Source organism: Poeciliopsis prolifica, unplaced genomic scaffold (assembly GCF_027474105.1).
Source record: "Poeciliopsis prolifica strain line A6 unplaced genomic scaffold, Auburn_PproV2 SCAFFOLD001, whole genome shotgun sequence".
NCBI lineage: Eukaryota > Metazoa > Chordata > Actinopteri > Cyprinodontiformes > Poeciliidae > Poeciliopsis > Poeciliopsis prolifica.
Genome location: NW_026562376.1, coordinates 13,804,450 through 13,826,438, shown reverse-complemented (window position 1 = coordinate 13,826,438; position 21,989 = coordinate 13,804,450). Strand labels below are relative to the sequence as shown.

The 21,989-nt window shown below is 36.5% G+C and overlaps 1 protein-coding gene across 1 annotated transcript; it reads right to left on the bottom strand.

Annotated features, from left to right (window-relative positions):
- Window positions 1–1,095: 1,095 nt before the first annotated feature.
- LOC129367052 (CD44 antigen-like) lies at window positions 1,096–14,239 on the bottom strand. The gene is made up of 8 exons (XM_055041271.1): window positions 13,913–14,239; window positions 6,440–6,605; window positions 6,108–6,244; window positions 5,950–6,015; window positions 5,264–5,581; window positions 4,211–4,291; window positions 3,987–4,065; window positions 1,096–2,723 (listed from the first exon to the last, which is right to left on the bottom strand). The coding sequence occupies exons 1-8, from the start codon at window positions 13,977–13,979 to the stop codon at window positions 2,510–2,512; spliced, it is 1,128 nt and encodes a 375-aa protein (XP_054897246.1). The 5' UTR covers window positions 13,980–14,239; the 3' UTR covers window positions 1,096–2,509.
- Window positions 14,240–21,989: the final 7,750 nt, after the last annotated feature.

The following is a 21,989-nucleotide window of genomic DNA, read 5'->3' as shown; positions in this document are numbered from 1 at the left end:
GCTGAACAGATTTTAGAAACCTGCTGTTTAGAAACAGGAATGCTTCTCATTACCAGTTTAATGTGTAACATTAACAAATACAGCATCTATGTAAAAATGTAAAAAAAAATAAAATAATAAAGTTATATTAGCAACAATGAACTTTATTTTAAAAAGAAACCAATTGGAATGAATATCTTGTCACGTACATTATGTAAATCTACCTTGTTAAAGAAGGAAGAGTAAAAAAAACAATGTTTTTGAAGGTAGAAAAGTGCTTTTAAAAATATTGATTGATTGAAAATGTATACATTGCCAACAAGAGGAGAAATGCACTGTGTAGCTCTCAGTGCTAGTTTCCATCTGCAATCTCTGATGCAGATAATAGAAATTAGTTCTTTAACACTCTTATCTGGTTAAATAATGGTTAAATGAAATAAATAAGTTGCATATTTTCAGTTCTTTTATTTGAACATCACTGAAAACAACTTTGAAAACAACAACTAGTTTTTCAATCATGCTTTAGATGAAGACTGTTCACACAGGACTCTGCATAAAGTGTATATTTAGTTTTGCAGTAGAAAGCTTTCTGGGCAGATTGTGTGTCCATCAAGACACCAATACAGAGAAGACAGTAACAACCATGCACATCTAGTAATGCTGGTGAACTCTTTATTCAAACGTTTGATCCACATGGAGAAACCTCAACCTAGAAAGCCAAGAAAAATAGAGTCGTAAACTACATAATAGTGCTGTTTTAAATTGAGTGTAAACTAAGAGAAACGTTTTTCAATATCCCCCATAATTTAAAACATATTTTTTAAGACAATATAAAATACTTTTAGTACTCTACAATTAGTGCATGCAAAATCGGCTATTATGCACTTCTGACAATCTTGCTGGTTGCTGTTGGAAAGATGCCAAAGGTATCTTTCAAAATGTCTCTCTTTGTCTTACTTCTTTTATCCTGTGCTAACGTTTTCCTACATCCCGACTCTAGTGCCATGGAAACCTTACTTCCTGTTACGTGAGAGAAATACAACATGCATTTCCTGTCATGCTATTCATTTATTTCTCTGTCCCCATGCTCACAGAGTTATGAGTCAGTTAACACTGTTCCAGGGCATTTGTACACATTTTATTTATTTTGTTGTCACTTTACAAATCTTTTCAGCAAAATCTTTTTGTCAAACCTGCCTAATCTAGTGCAACACGTTGTCCTCTTCAAATCAAAGGAAAATGTAAAAATAAACTTAAGTAGCAAGTCAAAAGAATGTCATTCACAATGACTGTATATAATTTAGTCTTATTCTAAAACTACATTGGCCACACAGAAAATAAAGTTGAATAATACATGTGTGCGATATATTCAAGCTACAGAAAGTTCAGTAGAAAAAGATGATTATAAGATTGAAAGCTTTATAAACAAACATAGAATATAAACATCAGCTTCTTTTCTCACATCTGGTTCAAAGCAAACAGGTGTTTCTCTTCAATAAGCCTTTTGCATTGTTATATGTCTGCAGTGGATTAAAGTCTCATTTTGGATGTCCAGTATTTACACTTCACCTCATAAAAATTGAGCTTGAGTTTTTCTCAAAATTGATAAATGTGCTTGAAATATCACCCGGTTCTTTATTTTGTTTCAAAATCAGTGTTTGTTGAGCAGATTCCCTATAATACACGTTTCATCCACACAGTATAATCGAAACATAATATTATTTCCGTATTCATCATCATCAATTGTGCCAACGCACTCACTTTGGAAAGCTATAAATCATGCTGATTCAGGATGCTATCTATTTTAACCTTCACAAACAACATTACAGTTTCTGATTAAATACTATTAGAAACAGCAGCAGTCCTTCACGCTAAATCAACAAAGCATTTTCCTATGAAAACAACAAAAAGCAATGGCAGCTATTGCAACATTTGTAAAGTTTAATATTATGTACACAGACAGGCAAAATGGAATCAAAAGGAAGATAATTGAGATTGATGCATTCCCAGTTTTCTTAAAGCAACAATTACAAACAAGTGGACAAATCTGAAATATGTGCAGAAAGGAAAAACAGAAAAATAAAGAAATAAGGGAAGTTTTTTTCTCTCACTCTTAAATAAAATATAACAAAAAGAAAATTACTGTTTGTTTCTTCTTCTGGTTAAGATTAATTGCTAGAATTTTACGGTCATAAAATTTAATGAAAAAAACTTTACACCCACTCTTGGAACTCCCCCAAATCAATAATTAAAAATAGCACACACAGTAATTAACGTGAACGGAAAATGAACATATTCTGATATTTTGTTCTGAATCTCTCATTCTTGCACACTGATCTGAAATGCTTTGCATCTTTATAAAAGCTTTTGTGCAAAACTTTGTACTTTAGTTGAACAGAAAAAGACACATTATGACACATCCAAATGCTCTTACTAAGTGCCCATTCACTACAAGCTGCCAACAGCCTCCAGCTCTTTTATCCTCTCGAAAGTCTTCCCCCAACTTCCCCAGCTCTTTCCTGCCCAACTCTCAGGCCTGTTGGTCTTTATCTGGAGACTCCTCTAACGTGATGACAGTGAACTCCTCCGTATTGCCGTTCTCCTGGATGGTCTCCTTGTTCATGAGGGTCACCATCTCCTGTTCCCTCTCCGGATTGCGGGAGCTGCTTGCTGCAGCTGCGACCCCATTGCCGTCGCTGCTGTCTTTGGTTGTGATATTCAGTGTTTGCTTTCTGCCACACCACCTGCAAGAACACATTGAGGGCAAATGTTACTCCTGCTGGTTTTTGTAGTGATTCAGTCAACAGCTACAACTGATAAAAGCTAAAAGAGTAACTCTGGATTGATAAACATCTCATCATTGCAATCAGAAGTGCATATAACAGGCTAAACTAGAAAAAAAATAGAGAATTTTATTAATGTGTTTGGATCATTCCTTTTCTTTTCTATGATGATTAAACAAAATCTCATTTGAGATGGTTTCTTGAAATGTTAAACTATTACAGATATGTTCTCTAATGCACACCTGATTAGAATTGTATGTAAAGGCTCAAATATATAAATTCACTGACACTTTTTAAATGCATGTCTATTAGCAGCTTCAGAGAAACTTCAGCTTTTTAGTCGGCATTGACACGCTTCTGGAATAAATCAGAATGCATGTCTAAATACTCTTCCAATCACAAATGATTGCTTACTTCAATCAGCTGATTGGAAATTATTGTTTGACGACCAAATTTACTGCTGGAGGAAAGTTGAAATTGGATCAGAAAAAGTTGGTCACAATAGCGACAACTAGGTTTAAAATCAAGGTGAGTCTTTCAAATCTTTTAACAGTAAGCGTGAAGCACAGTGGTGGAAGCATCATGCTGAGGATTTGCTTTGTTACCAGAGGTATTAGTATATTGAACAAGCTTTAAGGAATAATATCTGACTTGGTCTAATCTCCAAAATCTTCAACTTCACCTCAAAGCAGTAGCTGGATGGTTGAAAATTGAGCACATTTGGGCATTGGCTGGTCCAAAATGAAATGATTTTAAAACAGGTGATACAGATTAGCATTAAGTTTGTGGACCAGCCCTCCACTCAACCCTAATATTTCTCAGCTGTGTTGAACAGTCAGGTTTTGACCAGAATACCAACAGAGAAGGAATTGTGCACTATATGTAATGAGATGAGTGGTGAGATATCCAGACAGATTTATACCAGAGGCTCACGGATGGCTACAAGAAGCATGTGCAAGCAAGGTACAACCTGTAAAGAGACTTTTCACTTAATACTAGTGGGGCTATCTGTATATATTTGAGCCTTTATGTTGTGTTTTTAACCTGTGTCAATGAATTTAAACATACACATCCTGGCTTTTCCAAAATAATTTCCTAGGTGTATGTTGTATCTTTAGTTCAACAAAAGCACCAAATTACTATGCGATTCATTCCTAGTTCTGAACACTTTTCTCTGAAACTGTGAAAAAAGCACCAGAAGTGTCATTTCAATCAAGCCATTACCTTTTTCTCCTGGAGGCAGCAACACACACAATGAGAATTGCACCAACTGCCACAATAACACAAATAACAACCAGCCAGTCTAGAAGGAGAAAGAATAGAATAAAATATGAATATTGTGACAGTGTTAAAATGATTCCAGAAAAAAACATAGAGCACTATCAGAATATTGCTGTTCGCTGTCATCATTTATAGTATCTCTGGGTGTTGAATGTTCGGTTACTCACCTGATGAGCTGCTGCCTGTTTGATTCTCTCCATCATTTTCCGGATTCAATAATTTTCTTCCTCTGCTATTCGGATTGGCATCTGAACATCAATATTAATAATAAAAAAGTTTAAAACAAACAAACAAACAAACAAAAAACATGCTTGTTAAACTGCTAAACAACAACACATTCTTTTAGCTTCATTTAAAAAAAATGAAGCTACTCGGTTTGGCTTTTTCAGTTGGAGGACAGATCAGATTTGGCTCTTCTTCATCTCCAAATATATTTCAGTTAACACAAGGGGGCGTTATTTGTTCGAAAAGTTATTTTAGTCACTCCTGTCCTCGTCCTCCCAAAACCTGTTGCATCAGACTTCATATATATTTATATCTATCTATCTATCTATCTATCTATCTATCTATCTATCTATCTATCTATCTATCTATCTATCTATCTATCTATCTATCTATCTATCTATCTATCTATCTATCTATCTATCTATCTATCTATCTATCTATCTATCTATCTATCTATCTATCTATCTATCTATCTATCTATCTATCTATCTATCTATCTATCTATCTATCTATCTATCTATCTATCTATCTATCTATCTATCTATCTATCTATCTATCTATACTGAGATGCCATAGTGCATCTCGATAAGTATATTATTGATACTGAAAGGTCATTTACTTTCATAACTCAAGTCAATAAGTGCCTTGAGTTACAATACATACATTATTTACATACTGATTTTCAAGTCTTTCTTTCTGTTACTTTGGAAGATTTTATGCTTAAAGCTGCTAGAATTAGTATTTAAAAGCTGATTACTATTTAGAATTATTATTTAATTCTTTACAATATTTGATCTTTAAATCGTATTGCTAGCAACATAAATTTTTTATTTCTTAAATGTGGGCTTAAAACTTGAACCTGCTCAAAGGTAATTTTGAAAAGGATCTTTTAATCTGACCAACACTCCTCATTAAAGCCTAAGGTTTAATTTATTGACATGTACTGGCATATACTGGCATGTTAGCTTCCTTAAACTCTGATTATATGTTTTTACCAGTGGGCTCTAATGCTTCAATAGGTCTCTTTTCACTCGATGTTGTTGTTTCAGCGTTGATCACTGGAGTTGTTTTTTCCTCTTCTGGTTGAGCTAACTCCATCCCAGATCCATCATGTGAGTCTGGCTCCATTGTAGTGAAAGCAGAAGTGACATTGTTTCCTCCAAAGGGGTTTCCCTCCTCAGGAAGACTAGTGAAATCATCTTTACTCAGATCTTCAGGTGCAGTTCCAGGTGTTGGAGTATTTGTCAAGTTCTCCAGAGGGATTGTTTCGGACTCTATTCTGCCATCAGTCAGAGGCTGTGGTGATGTCAGAGCTGTTTAGAGAATGAAAAATTTTTGTTCACTCATACACTTTATACATATGATATTTTTTTTTTGTTTTATGCAGTATCTAAGTTAAGCAAGTCCCTATGGTATTTCAGTTATCATAACACATTTGTATATTAAAGGAAATTGTTTGAAACAAGATTCTGCCTGTTTCAGAGAGTTCATTTGTTTAACCTTTTGTGTTAATTCCTCTTTGAGAGCAGAGATCACATAATATGGTACATGTTTCACTGAAGCCACTTTCCCTTAAATACCTCAATCCTACAACAAATCTCAATCATAGGAATGTTTAAAACATAATGGTGTTTCACACTTGTACTCCATTACACTCAATAAGAGGGTGTGTTATACTGACCTGTTGTATCTGAGAGTAAAACTCTATTTTCCTGGAAAGCTTTGCTGCAGTTCTTCTCAGCACTATCTGGTAGTAAGGAACCATATGACAACAAGTTTCATATCAAAAAGTTAATAATAACAAAATAAACAGAAATCTCATAATAGTTCCTCATTTACCATTTTCGTCATAACAGTAAGCATCAAATTGTTCTCCAGTACGTGAGTTAACAATAAACCCAGTCAGGTTCTTTGCACAGTTTTCATGCTGAGTTTGCCTGAGAATGACGCTGCTCCCGTTGTTAATCCAACCGTACCTTAAGTGACAAAAACAGTGAACAGTTGTCGATTCAGATTTTGATCCACAACGCTTTTATAAATTTGGAAAATACATTGTGTCTTACTTAATGAGCAACATATACTTCATTATACAAAGTGAAATATCTCTAATATGTTATTTTTAAGAAGATATACTTTTTCAAAATTTTTTGTTTGAAGAAAGTTTAATTTACCTGCAGGTTTCCATGCTGTTGTTATAGGCCTTCTGGACCTGTGCTGGACTTGCCATTGTGCTCTCCAGCTGCTCACAGACTTGTTTGGCCATTTCAAAAGTCAGAGAGTGACGACTCTCTCCCTCAACCAGAAAAACACCTGCATAACTGCAGGTGCGAGAGTTAACTAGAAAGAAGCAAATAAACAAAATGAGAAGTCTTTTAATTACTGTGAGAAATTCAGAACTAAAGTGAAAGTTAAGAAAAAAGAAGCAAATTAACTTATTATTGAGATCTGAAATTAAATTAGTATACTTAATATCTCTATTGAGATTTTAAATTAGATCAGGGAGGGAGAAAAGTATGTAATGCACTTAAATCCAGCCCACAAAAAGGCTAAAACAATTGCAGAAATAAAATATTAATTATTTTGATAAGGTACCTGATCCAAAGCTTATTTATTTTATATAATTATTAGTATAAATAAATCTTGTGACATTCTAAAATATATCTTGTTGATGTAACTCTCTTTCAGTTATCTTTTGAAAAACATAAAAATGAGAATATAATTTATTGTATTTATTGATTTTTTTTATGTTACAAACAAACATTATAAAGTGTTGCGTACATGGAACTGACCAAATGCAAAGTTCTAGACTATGTGCACAGGTGCTTCCTGCTTTTGTCACATAATTCACAGTGACAGAGAGTGTTTCACATTGAACAGCACCATTCTATACTCTCTGAGATTATGAAACTGCAAACACATCTCATTGTGTTTTGTTGAAACCATCTGCCTGGTCTAGATGAATGACCCAAGCAACCACAAAATTTGTAAAAGCATTTTATTTTCATTTAAAACACAATTTAGAGCATGAAATGAACAAATATTTGGAACATTTGAGTCATTCTTTGGGTTATTTCAGTTTAGTGCATCTTGTAATTGTTAGGAAGAGGAGTTCATTAATATTAAGTTTGCTGTGAAATGTGTCCTGGGAAAGAAAGATTTTCAAAGTAGCCGTTCTTTTTACTAGCCTTTCGCCTCATTATAAAATTATTTGATACATATTTTAAGTGCAATTTGTGGGCAAAGCATGTTGTTCCTTTTCTGGAAGTCCTAAACTCAATCAGGATCCATAAAGAAGAAAATCTAGTCATTATTGTGCTGCCTGCCTCCAAATGTCTGTTGCGAGTCTATTTGCTTCAGTTTGTTTGAGAACTTTCAGGGTCCGGATATGAAAACAAACATGCAAATTGGTTTCATCAGATTAGATGATTACAGTTAGTACCACATGGTAACTGCTTCTTTCAGAAGCTAAACGCAGGTTTCAGAACTGAAACACCTGGCAGGCAGGTGAACCCTTGCACAGTGACAGAGGGACAGACGGCAGGTTGGGTGGGGAGGGGAATTGTAACTATGAACACACAACACTCATGGTCTTGGCTTAGTAAAAGAGGATCCTGGTGCAGGGTGTGGTTAGCCTTTCTATATGAAAGCATACAAAAATCTTGATGTCACACTGAAGTTCACTGAGGAAATGAAATGTTCAGCTATTACTATGCCTTAAAATTCTGATAAACATGCATAGTAAGTTCACCCCTTAAAGCATTCGTATGTAACTTTTATTAAAGAATTTTACATAATTTACATTTACATAATTGTTGAAATTGTCATTATGTTGTGACAGACAGGCTGTGAAAATTTGTGCTCCTTTGTCTTCTTCTGGTGCTCTAAAAGCTGACTATAAACAACCAATCACACAGGAACATTTCATAGGAAAGAAAGAACACATTTCATTTTAAATCTGGTTGCTGAATTTTTTGGAGTAAAGTTGTGAAAAAAAATGTCACACTGACCTTACAGTCATAGCTATGCCACATATTCTGAACAAATAAAACAAAATTCTTCTACTGAGACATCAAAACTTTAAGCCATCATCACCAGCAACTTTGCTATGGACACCTGTTCAACTGCCTATTAATTTAAATAGAGAATCAGCCACAAGACACATAGTATCAAAATGTACATTTTAGTTAACTTTTTTTTTATTTAATTGTATTCAATTGTTTGTTTTTATCTTTGTAGTATGTGGCAAATATCTCTCAAAAAACAACACAATGTCTCTAGAGTAATAAATGTTGCTGACCATGTTAAATGTTTAACAACACCACCTATAAGATGCCTTCACATCAAAGATTTTTATTAAGTCTCCATAACAAGCGAGCACCGACAGAAGCAGGAAGTAAAGTTTGTGTCTGTTAGTGGCAGTTGTGCAACAGAGGCAAGTTCCTCTGCAGATGCTGTGAAAACAAACTCTCTTATACGTCTCCATCTCTCATATAAAAATCTGAAACAACCTCAGTCTCTGCTAACAGAGCAGCTTGCATCATTCACAGCCTAGAGCAATAAAATAGACAACAACATTGGCCTTGTAAACCTGCCCCAAACAGATCAAAGGGAGAACAGCGCACCATCGGTGGGCTGAAAAGAGTGCTGACAGTGATCTAACAGGGTGTTCATTAATATGCAGAAGGACAGTTGTGGGTGTCTTTTGCAGCCCAGAAGCCTGTTATGCCAAGGCATTGACTCTCCCAAAAGCTCCTTTGTCACCTAATGGAGTTGGAACCAAGGAGACTGCAAAATCTGGCTGCAGCGTTCAATAGAAACGAAGCTCGAACACTCTGTGTTGCCAAAACCTCCAGCTTCAATGGGAAGAATTGTCAACCTAAGTCTCCACTCCTACTTCACGTTCTCTCCCTCCCTTCTGCCCCATGCTTTTTCATTTTGTCTTGTTTTCTCTGTTTGTCGTTTCTATGCCAGGGAGAAAACGCAATACACCCCCCACATACATGTCTTAAAGAAAAAAACAAACAAAAAAAACTGGTAGCTCACAGATGCACAAGGCTGATTATCCCTTCATCATTGCAGAGCCATTCTTCAAGAGGAGGGAGTAAGCTGTTGTCAACAATACTAACATACAAAGCTGGGTCTCATTTTCTCCTCTTATCTGTGTCTATTTTGTTACTTTATGCCAGATGCACTCTATAGGGAATGCTCACACTTCAGTGTCTTGAAATATCATGAGGTTAGAATGTCATGCTTGAAAAAATAATCAACTGTGTCTGCCCTGTTCGTACTGTGACATCTGTTCAGCCATAGTCCATATGCTGGTTGTGAAGCAAGATCTTGTAACATCAATTCCCACAAAACGTTACTGACCAGCATCATCACACATGAGTAAACTTCATTTTGTCAGCACAGATCTATCCATCCACTGGAAAAAAACTCTCTGGGATAGTGGGACAACTGAAATATGAGCTGTAGGAAGGAATATGTTTGCAAACACGCAAGCACATAAACACAAAAAAGATCACGAACAGGACTGATAAAACTGCTTTTCTCTGCAAAGTGTGACTTCCTATCTCAGCTCTAATGTTTGCACCTCCACCCACTTTACTCTGGATGGTAGTTGAGTTTCTTTGAAAACATATCAAGGCGGTAACACTGTCTTTTTCCTTTTGCAGACATGAAGATTTCAGTTTTTATGTCTGCAATATACGTGATGAGAAATCACTTCATTGTGTACCACTGTATTCACTCAATTTGAAAACTGGAGAATAAGGAAGAGGAAATAATCTTTCCCAAAATGTACTTTCAGTTGAGGTGTCAAAAGATTGTGAAGTGCAGCATGTAATAGATATGTTTCTATTACTTGATTAATTTTGATAACAATCAGCACCTGGAGTACTTTCTATAATGGTTTAGCAAAGCGTTTGCCATTTCCTTTGATATATTGTTTTTAAAGTGCTTGAATTCAAACTAGGTCTGTACGACAAAGTAGAGCAACATGACAGTAGGAATTAATCTATTGTTAGTTTATTCATATCAGCTTATTAGAAAATTCCCAAGAATAATTCATCTTGTTTCATCATTAGAAAAACTAATGAGTAAATTTTGAGGAATGTTCCATGTGTTTGGAAAAGCACTTTTTTTTTGTTGTTCAACTTCTCATGCTGAAGATCCCACGTAGGACAGTATGTCCAAACATACAACAAAGCACCTGTTAGTGAAATATCTAATCATGGCTTCAGTAAGGAGCCAACTGGCGGTACTGAGATTCAGCTTATCCTCTAAACCTAATTTGCTTTCATTATGTCTGAAATTGTTTTTTGTTGCGTTTCGGAACTTGTGTGATGTGAGGGGTTAGCTGCAGATTGAGAGTACAGGTACAGATCAAATCCAAGTTAAATTTGTACACCCATCCAGTTTCTTTGATATGTGTGTGTGGGGAAGGTGTATATTTGAGAGAGTTTGTGTGTGGCCTTTCAACTATTTTCCTGGTTTTTACATGCTTTTATAATTTGCGGGTCAGAAATGACCCATAAGACAATCCTTGTACCTTGGTGGTATACAGCCCACATGGAAATATAAACAAAGTATCACTTTTTCTAATAATGGGGTCAATTTAGGAAAAGTCATAAAATTTCAAGTCGAAAAAAGATAGTTTAGGTCATTTTTTGTACAGGTAAATGTGGTAATGGGTCACATTTGACAACACGAGGGTTAATGCCAGCAGCAGAGTCAGCCAACATTGCTGAGAGGAATTCAGCAATACTGAAGGAGCATGCACTGAGATTAGGTAGGTAAGTGCTGACAACATAGCCACTCTACAATAGAAGCCAGTGTTAGTGCCTTTAGATCTCTGACTATTAGATGAGGCTGATCACTAGTGAAGTGTTAAGTGTCCTTTTTGGTTGATTAATCAAATCTGAAACTCCAGTGTCCTGTCAGTCCCAAAAAGAAAATCTAAGTTATTACAATGGACCATTATGAATCTGATGACTGTGGACAAAAAGGATTTCCTGCTGCGGTAGATTTTACTGTTGTTGAATTATGACTTCACAGGCTAAGATGAGCAACAGATATTTCCTAAAGGACTAACTCATCTATGTGTTTATCTTTAGTTGCCTTGATGACTGCATTAATTAGGCAAACTTGCAGTCCTCGCAGGTCTGCCTAAAAAATTCACTTAGACAGCTGCAGCTGATCCAGAACGTTTCTGCTGGCAATCTCACTAAAACCAGGACGATAAAGCACATTACTAAAGTTCTAAAACCCTTACACGGTTTCCCTGTAGCTTAGATAAAGACTTCAAAAAATACTGTGATAGTCCATAAATTGCTGAGCACAAAAACACGTTAAAGACCTGCCGTTCTCGTATCAACCTTCCAGACCACTCTCATCTTCTGGTTCCGGTCTGCTCTGCATGCCCAGAACCAGAACCAAACATGGAGAAGCAGGATTCAGCTTCTACGCACCACACATCTGGAACAAGCATCCTGAAAATTGCAAAAGAGCCGAAACACTGAGTTCCATTAAATCTACACCAAAACCTCAGCTGGTTAAAGCTGCTTTTGAACCATAATAAATGAAACATTGACCAACATATTTGATGGTCAATGTTTGACACACAAATATTTTTTTCAAAATGGTGTCTTTTATGACTTTCTATTGTTGTGTTTTTATGATGTAAAGCACTTTGAACTGCCTTATTTCTGAAATGTGTTATATAAATAAACTTGATGGATTAAATGATTGATTGATTCCTACAGAGATTTAGCTAAGACTCTAACATAAAGGATGAGGACATTTGATGAGAATAGCTGGCAGTCATGCACATAAAAGTCACAAGAAAAGCCATGTGAATGGATAACTGGGCCAGAGAGGATGACGGGTACTTTGCAGAAAGGAAGTCCCAGTATCCAGCTTTAGAATCCTCTTGTAAAATACAATATGACACTGACGTTCATTCCTGACCTGATGCCTTGTAGGAAAAATATAAATAATTAGTTTCCTGCAGCCCTATTGACTATTTTCAATAGAAAATAAAAACAGAGTCCCCCAACAAGTATTAGTTTGTAGTAAAGGGCACGCTGGCTTTAAGTATAGGCCAACAAAGACACTCTTTGTCAGGGCCTAGTTTATGGAGACTTTGACCACCCCTTACCCTGAAACATGACTCAGGGGCAGTCAGGGGAAGGTTGCCAAACCAAGGAAACAAATATGATCATGTCTGCAGGACATGCAACTTATAGCCAGCCAGTGAACATTTAAGTAGACTGAAGAAAATTGCAATCAAAAATATTACAGCATGGCAGCAAGTGTAGATACCACATATGATTGTTAAGAAGTTCTGATGATTCAGAGGTTCACAGGTCTGTTCATTTTATCAGCTGTTTCACTTTTTGCATATTGAACAAATTTTGTAAGTGATTCAAATAAAACACTTCACTGACTTTATCAAAACTACTGAAGCTAACTATTTCATTGGACTTCTATCAAAGTCCAAGAACCTTGCAGAATTTACACTTTTCAATCAGATATGATAAAATTGTTTTCTTTCTTTTAACCAAAGGGAAAAACTTAGATCAATGTTGTTAATGCTTTTGCCATCATTATGGTGAATATCAATTTCCATCCATTGCTCTCTTCCCTCCTGACTACTTTTGGAAGATAAAGTCATTATCCACGATGATAAATCTCATCATGAAAACACATTAATTGAATCAGTGTGTAGACTGAGTCTGGACCTGAATGAAAAATCGCTATAAACAATCAAAACATGCACAAACAAAGCCCACACTTCTGAATGTGAAAGGATCGTTGAGGAGCAAACATGGGCTCTCTTAGGGGAAAAAGGGCCCCTCCCCCCTTCCAACACACTCAGCACCTGAGTTGTTCAGCTATCCCCTCATTTTGCCTTTAAATCCTAGTCAATATTATAGTTTGATGCTGATTTTTATTTGGCCCAGAGCCAGAGGAAGGTCTTTGTGAACAACTAGACCTCCAGCTCCTTGGGGAAAAAGCCAGACAGACCCGAGACCTGTTTGATTCAAAGCCAAGTAAGCCTCCAGAGACTATCGCTCATAGCAACAAATCCAATGAAATTATATGTGAGACACAAAGAGTTAGGAGAGAATGAAGAGGGAGAAAACAAGAGCACATCTGAAGATCATCCTTTGTGTCACAGACTACAACATTAAAACAGGGCAGAATTGTTATACTTTTTCACCAATTAATAATTGTGCTTTTAATAGCCAGCCACACTGTTCCTAAAAAACCCAGAAAAAAGAGGTTTAAATGCAAACAGATGTCTAAAACAGAGTGAGGAAGAAACAAGGCTTTCTTCTTTGTGTCTGTCATGCGTCAGTCTCAGACTATGCCAGACGTAAGCCTGTCTGGAGTAGCACATGCTCTCTTGCCGGCATCAACTCATCCATTCTACAAGCAGCAGCCTCAGTAGCGTCTTTCACTCTCGAGTTTCCTTTTTAAGACGTCTCATTCATGCGCTCTACAAACCTCTGGATGAAAATAAATGAATGCCGTCTGCTTGTAACGTCTGATACCAAAAAGAATTACCAGACACAGAAGAACAATAAAAACAAAGAAAAACATGACAAATAGATATTTAGGTAAAATCTGAATCTCCTCACCTTGAAGTTGCTTTGAATTGCCAGAGGCCAGTATTCCAAAAATTACCCCAACAAGAAAAGTCCACATCTTTGCGAAATTGTCTGGTGATGGCTGGGTGAGCAGCTGGGTATAAAGATCTGTTACAGTCCTCTTTGTGTCTTTTCTTCTCTCTACAGTACCAGCAGTGATGGCTGGTAAGTGTATGTGAGTGAAACAGAGTAAATGTGTAGGAGAGAACAGAAGAAACCTGGGCTTGCTCGGGTGTCTGAAAGCTCCGGGAGATTACTCGGAATTTGCATCAACTTTCCCCTCTCTGCCGGAGAGACAACAGTGGCTGGTGGCATGCATGTAGGAGGGGAAGAGTGTGTTCATGTGAACACACACCCTTCTGCCTCTCCCTCAATTGCCCCACCTCCCCAACTGCCCCACCTCTCCACGTTCTCTCCCCTTTTCCTGCCTTTAGAATTTGCAGTCAGAAAGAAGAAGGTGATTTCTCCTCCAATGTGACTGCTTGTCCTTGTCTCCCTACCTCATTTTCACCCTATCTGCTGACACCCCCATTGCCTTTATTTATGGTCCTTGCACAGAGACAGTTTCAGAAAGCCCATCTGGTCTTTTGTTCAATCTTTTCAATGTTGTCAACTCATCTGATTTTCTCAGCCCAGCTCCACAGGGGTTTGCTGTCAATCTTTCGCGACTACCATTTGCAAGAGGTCATGTATTTCACAAATTCAACCTCATGTGTCATTTTTATGTACTGAAAGCTCAGGATACATGGACTCATTTTTATCAGACACACCTTACTAGCAATTGATCAGAATCCTGTTAGCTTCAGAGCTGTTTTACTTATTGTAACATGAAATCAGCAAGATTCGAAAGAACATCCCCCAGCAGAAAATCTCCTGCTCCTCCACATCCCAAAGGTCATCTTCTAGGTTTAGAACTGGTGACTGTGAAGGTCATTGAAAACTGTGAGCTAATTGTCATGTTCAAGAAACCAACTGAGGTGATTTGAAACATATACTTATCAAAACAATGAATGTGCTGTTGTAATGAAGAGATGGAAGTGAGCAGCAACATTACTCAGGTTGGTTGTGACTTTTAAGAATGTTTAATTTACTACAAAGGGGCCAAAGGTGGCTAAAATCGTCACCCACATTATTTAACAAACACCACCAGCCTGTTGACAGAATAAAGAAATGATCATATAGTTTCAGTTGGATTCATCTGAATGTCACTGTTGAATTTGGAAAACAGTTATTGAGCAATTTCTTACTCTCAAATTATAGGAGCAGTATCAGGACATGCAGTAGAGTCCATCTGCTTCAGGTTTTGATGGCTTGCATATTCAGAGATGGCATGCTGAATGCTTTGGTTTAACAAATGGTTATTTGAGGTGCTTTTTTTTTATCGTCTACTAATTGCTTCTGCATCACAGAGGCATGACTATCTCCATGCCTGATACTAACTAGATTTTTTTTTTTGGTCATTCTTTGTAAACTTCAAAGAAAATCTTTATCATTGTATTTGCCTGATTATCTGTTTATGCAACTGAAAAATCAACATACCTAAGAAAGTGGCTGTTGAGGTTTTTGTTTATCTTTTTCTATAAGTTTCATTCACTGGCCAAAAATCCAGCTTTTGCTTTACTATGCACTTAAGTTACATGAAAAAATACCCAAAACATTCTTGTCTATACTTTCAAAAATATCTCAACATCCATTTCCACCACGAGAAAAATGGCTCTATTCTAATTCCAGGTTTTTCTTTGTACTTCATAAGGCAGTTGATGGCGTCACCTCAGGTTTCTGGAATCTCCCCTGTACTGTTTGCATGTGATTGCATAATATCTCAAATATCCAGATGTAATATGAAACCATGACTGCTGTCTGTAATTCTTTTACTTCACTCGTAACACCCCGTGAAGACCTGTCTAATGGTTTGCCATGGCCACTAACTTTGCAGTCATGGGAATAGCAGTCAACAAGTGAATGGCCTAGCTGTTAAGTTGAAAATATTCATTACTACCCTCACGACACCACATTACAATTTACATGGGAAACTGATTCATGGGGACAGGACGATGCACCTTTTGGAGCTTGTGCCAAAGTTCGTTTGAAATCGTTAGATTGGAGTGTTAATATTTAAGGTATTGATTGCTTTTGTAATTTTTACTGTGCTGCTTTTTACACGTTTAGAAAGAATGTTGACCTATACTTTCTATACTGAGCTAACATTGGCAATGCAACACAGCACCAGCTTATCTCATTCACTGATAACGGATTAAGTTCTTGTAATAGATGCTATTTAAAGCCTTGTTTTAAAAAAAAAAAAAACTGTTTAATGAGTAATCTTTGGAAAAAAAGATCTGATGGCCATACAAGATGTTACATTAATACAGCCATACTCAAAAATGGCCATTGGACACTATTAACATAATACATTCTTACTTCTCCTTAGAGTCATGGGGGTTGGCTCTGGTGCCCCTCTCCAATGGAAATTAGGCAAGATGGATTGACAGACAGATTGTCAATCCATTACACAGCAACAGAGAGAAACACAGGACACACAACCGATAACTTAAATATCATATGTCATTTAAAAAAATGAATGTTAGTAATCTTACATTAGGGATGATAATATCTAAAATGTGATTATTCAAATTTTGTTCTTGGAAATTTTACTTCACACTCTTGAAGCGTAATACCAATTCATATAAATATTTTTGTCTCGGATCACTCACTTCACACCTCCCTGCAGATTCTGTTCACTTCCTGTTTTGATGCTACCATAGCAAAACTATAGTAACACTACAACAAACAAGTACATTTAAAAAAAAATAGTGATTCTGTGTTACTTTGTTTCTCTTATTTGGTAAGAATTTCTTGTTTCGAAATACTCATATAAGTTCCTCATTTGTGTGAAAAGGAAAACAAAAGCAACACCTGACTAAACTTTTATCTATATATCTACAAATTCAAGTAGCACAATCAGAAGTGTACTACTTGAAAAGAGGAAAATATTTGACCAAATCCAAAACATTAAAGTCAACAAGAGTATAAAACAAGGCAAAAATATAAACTATATTCATGTAGTTTATTTTGTCTGCTCAAATAAATGTCATTTTTTTGGGATTTACTTTCTCAAAGTGGTTGAGCACAGTTGATATGGATAATGAATTTATCCATTCATTATAGTAAACAAAAATAGTAAACAAAGAAATATATTTTTGGAGATTGATCACTGTCAGTCTACAAGCATAAATCAAAAATGCAGACCCTATTTGAATTCACCATAGGTTGGCTAAATTCATACGGCATCCTGAAGTGACTCAAATCAGACTTTTTTTCTGTCCTTATGAGACCTTCATTTGATCTTTTTATGACTGTCTAAACAACACAGGCTAGAGTTTTACAAATGCCACCCACTTGGAAATGTTGGTTCTAAATCTGACATGTATATGATCATCTCAAGTGAGATTTCTGTCTGTAAGGCCAGGTCATAATCATTCAACCTGTACTTCATTGGTACTCGACAAACTCGACAACAATGGCAAACGATAATGAGGATTGAGTTGTTAATGCCCTGGCACCAGTTGAACAACTTTAAAATAACAAGATATGTGCCATCATTGCTGTCCATGTTAATTTCCGTAAACACTGAGCATGCTCACAACATGTGACATTACCGCATTCTCTACTGAGCATGCGGAACACTTTTAAACTGCTTGTAGAAGTACAAATAACAGTCAGGCTGGACAAATGGCTCCCTTTGGTGGGAGATGAGCTCTTTTTGGAGATCACATACTAGTCGCATATATTTGGAAGGACCATGCAAATAATAAATAAATAAATAAGTCAAATTTCATTTATATAGTTAACATATTTAACATTTTCAGAAAATAACTTGAAGTGTGAACTTTGACCTGCAAACTTTTGACATTAATATGAATCTATGTGTCTCATTCTAGTGGGAGGCAATTGTGGAAGAAATAATGGAAAATGACAAGATCAATCTTTTTATTTTCTTTTAGTAGATGCACCAGGCTGGTTGTTACATAAAAAAAATCGTCAATGCTTTATCACTCATGCCTGGTTATCTCTCCTGGATGACTGGTTCCAAAAACAAACAAAAAGCAGGTAATGTCTGAACCCAGTATTAGACACAAGGCTTCTGAGTCAGTTAATAGGAAAAAAAGAGAAGAAGAAACTTTTCCATGATGGTTACATAGTGAGAACACACACATGCATCCTCACCAGACGTACTTGTGGTTTGGGAGTCCTTGCGGTAATGGCAAAGCTAATAGCACATCCTCAGCATTCTTCTGAGGCAACGTGCTTTTTTTCCCCTTTTGGCCACAGTAAAGTCACTGGAATTTGAGAAGAGGGGTATTTGGAAATATCCATATAAGTATAGAGCAGGGTGACGTTGAAGTGTTTTCACAAATGTGATACAGTGATGACAAACAGTATTATGGCCTTAGGGTGTCTCCGAGGGTTTGATGAGTTGTTGCTGTATTGGCTGTTTCTCGTTTCTTAGTAATACAGGTTCCCAAGACAGCTGGTGACCATTATGTTTAGGTACTTAAAAAGCAAATATTATTGAGTTTTGCAGTCAAAAACTCTTAAAAACCTCTAACATACAAGTCAATGTACTAGACACATCTTGCAGTGGGTTGAATCCAGTCATGTTAAAGAAACCAGCTAGACATGATTTAAGCTGGATGACATGGTACATTGTCTTGTTGGATGGGAGCATTTTGGTCAGAAGCAGATGAACAAAGTTATGAACAGTAATTAGGCTAGTTGGAATTAATGGTGTCTAATTTGTGCTAAGAATCCAAAGAATTTGCATAAAACATTTCTGCATACTATTATACCATTACCATTACCCTCAGTTTGTTTTAGGTAAAAGGTGCTTTAAGGTTGAATATGCTGGCATTCAAAGATGTTTTCTTTTCCTTTATTTATACAAGATGCAAGCTGTCCTACTGAGACCCAAGATCTTTTTTTACAAGAAAATCTTATGTGATATTAAAAAGACAAAAACTGTTACAACACAAAAAATGTTTTCACTCAATTAAATAAGCTAATAAAATATGGCTTTACAGTCAAAGCCAGTTTCAAAAGAAGACATTTTTTTCTTATTTTAAGAAAGTTAAATTGTCCCGGAGGACTCAAAGTAGATAGCTTGTAGAGTTGTCCATGTTGGTGGAACAGAGTAAAAAGAAAAAAAGAAAATCCAAGTTTTGTATTCTTAGTTTTGCGAAATGATTATATGAGATACTACGATTTCTTTTTCATCTTAAAACAGTCTCTTCATTTTCCTATGAATTCTAACATTGGCAAGGGATTTTCATTCACAGAACTGAAACTCACTAGATTGTGTGTGTATGTGTGTGTGGTCTATTCCCTATGAGCGCTGAAATCTCAGTAGATAAGTTTGTGAAATACATACCGACTCATCAGGCAGTAACAACCAGAGTCTTGTCATGGCGTTTTACATCCCAGCATAGTGGAAAGTCAGTAGTCAAATATGGATGATGAAGTGCTGTCTGGAACTGTAGAGTGTGAATCAGCTGTGCTTTGTGTCATTTTTTAACATTTTTTACTAAAGAAAAATGTAGTAAAAAAAATTACTTACAAGATTTTCCTTGACTAGAAAACAAAATATTGATTGGTGTGTCGGTTAACATTATCATCACAGAAAAGATGTAATGACTATCAACTATTGTATATATAACCCCATACTTATAAAAAACCTCAGAGACTCTGGATTATTTGGAGACAATGTGCATCTGAGTAACAATGCTGGTTTGTAGAGTAAATTACAACACCTGACTGAACTCCCCCAGAATTCTCTTTTTAAATTGCAATTTGAAGTGAAGAGTTTTCTATCTCTACATTTGTTTTGGGCAGCCATTCGTGTCATATGCATTGATGCTGGAGTTTGGTGTCCATCAAATCCTTTGTTTTATTATTATTATTAAAAGCAAAAGACTTTGCTTTTGACATGGAAATCAACACAGCTATTATGAGCCATGTTGATCTTAACCCTTCCAATTACATCAATAAAAGTTAAAAGACTACTTTTATTTCAATCAATGCTTCCGCCTGGGCTTGTCTCTTGTGGGGAGAGGGAGGCTTGTTTCAACTGTGTTCACGTTGTGCACATTTGACCAAAGTTTGCCTCAGTGTCTTGAGCTGAATGAGCCAGCTTTGCGTCATGGGAACATGACTGGACTTCTTCAAAAGGCAGAGCTTTACAACAACAACAAGGCAAGGGCCTCGCTTCAGTTTGGCTGCTGGGAGGGCAGAAAGAGCATGATAAGCAGAGTGCTGCAAAGCGCTGCAGTGTAGGACAAAAGGGAGTCTTTTATGTCATCCATACTTGGTTTGCATGAGGATAAGCTTCAGTTGACTCACAGGTGTAATGTTTGCAGTGGTTGCTTAGTTTCTGGGCTGCAATTCTTTTATGGGTACTTCTATGCCTGAAAGAAAGATAAGCACTAATTTCAAAGAAATGACATAAGTCCAAAGCTAGCAAAATCAGAAGAGGAAGGATGTGGAGGTTTTATATTTAGAATCTAAATATGCATGGGATGGAAAAACACGGGTACAAGAAAATATAGAGGGGGAATAGATGAAAGAGCAGAGGAAATCCTGTCTACTATTTTTGAGCAAACTTGAGTGTGAGAAATGTGGATGAACACAAGACATTCACAACAAATATCCTAATGACAGTGAAATTAATTAATTTATTACAAATTTGTTTCTTGGAAAGAGTCAGAAAAAAGTAACTGTGACCTTTTACAACATGTCCTTCTTTATCATAAACTCCCTGCCCCGTGAATCGCTCCATTCAAACACCCACTGTTGAGAAATTTAAGCCACATCAGCTGTTTGATCAACAACTTAAACAGGAAGCAGAAGGACATGCACACCTGAGTGCTCAAGGTACAAATTCATCCCATTCTGTCTCCATAGCAACAGCCCCCATCTTTCTACACCACACTATGCATTCATGAGCCCGACCTACAGTCCAGCCCGAGCTTTGGGCATTATCTTCCAGACCTTGCACATTTTTCATAAAAGCACCCTGGTGTGAACAAAGGGGATTATTTCTACTGGGCAGCTCTCCTATCCAGCTGTTACATATAACTCTACTGCTGGCCAAAGATTGGCAGGAGGCCGTCCTGAAGTAAATGTCATACTGCGACATAGCAGCCAAAGGAAATGTCAAAACCTACAGTATCTAGCAAATATTTAGAGGGGTATTATTCAGTTGTTCAACCCAGCCACTCTGGCAAGAGATAGTAAATTGAAACAGCAAAAATGTGCCCTGATACCATGATTTCACCATCCTGAGGATTTACCTACCCAAACATTTACCTACCCTGAATGTATGAACTGAAAATAACATTGTTCTGCAATTATTTGATTTTAAGGACACCACATGCTGATATTACACTGCTCAACAAGGAGTGAAAAATTAGGCAAATTGTCCTGTCTTCAAATATGTTAACATATGTTCATTAAACATTCATGCCTCCTCACACGAATTGTTTATTGCTGAAATAAAGCAGATCTGCAATCTGATTTTACAAAAAAAATATTGATCTTAAACACACGCAAACATCATGGATACCTGTTTTTGTTTTACTTCCTGCCATTTTATTTGCTCTGACTGGAGCTCCTGCACATTGCTTCAACCATTTTAAGCAGCACCAAAATTATGCATCTGTGAACTGCTTGCAAGTTGATTTGTGTAACCACCCTATTTCTTTCTGGCAGATGGTGCATCAGGATGAATAGTCAAAAGTAGCAGCAGGTTTATGAGGCAGCTCACAGTGATATAACACATTTATATTCAATGAGAAGAAGATGCCTGAAGATGAAGGAAGAGATCAGCCAGAGTGGGGCTCAGCAGAGATGATCAGATGTGATTTATGACCAAGTGTATCATTATTACTTCAAAATCCTTGCCCATCTGCCTCAATCCTCAAAATTTACATTACACACACACTCCAATATATATTTATCTAATTATTATTCTTTAGCTACCTTTACAGATACTCTATTAGATTCAAATTGGGGA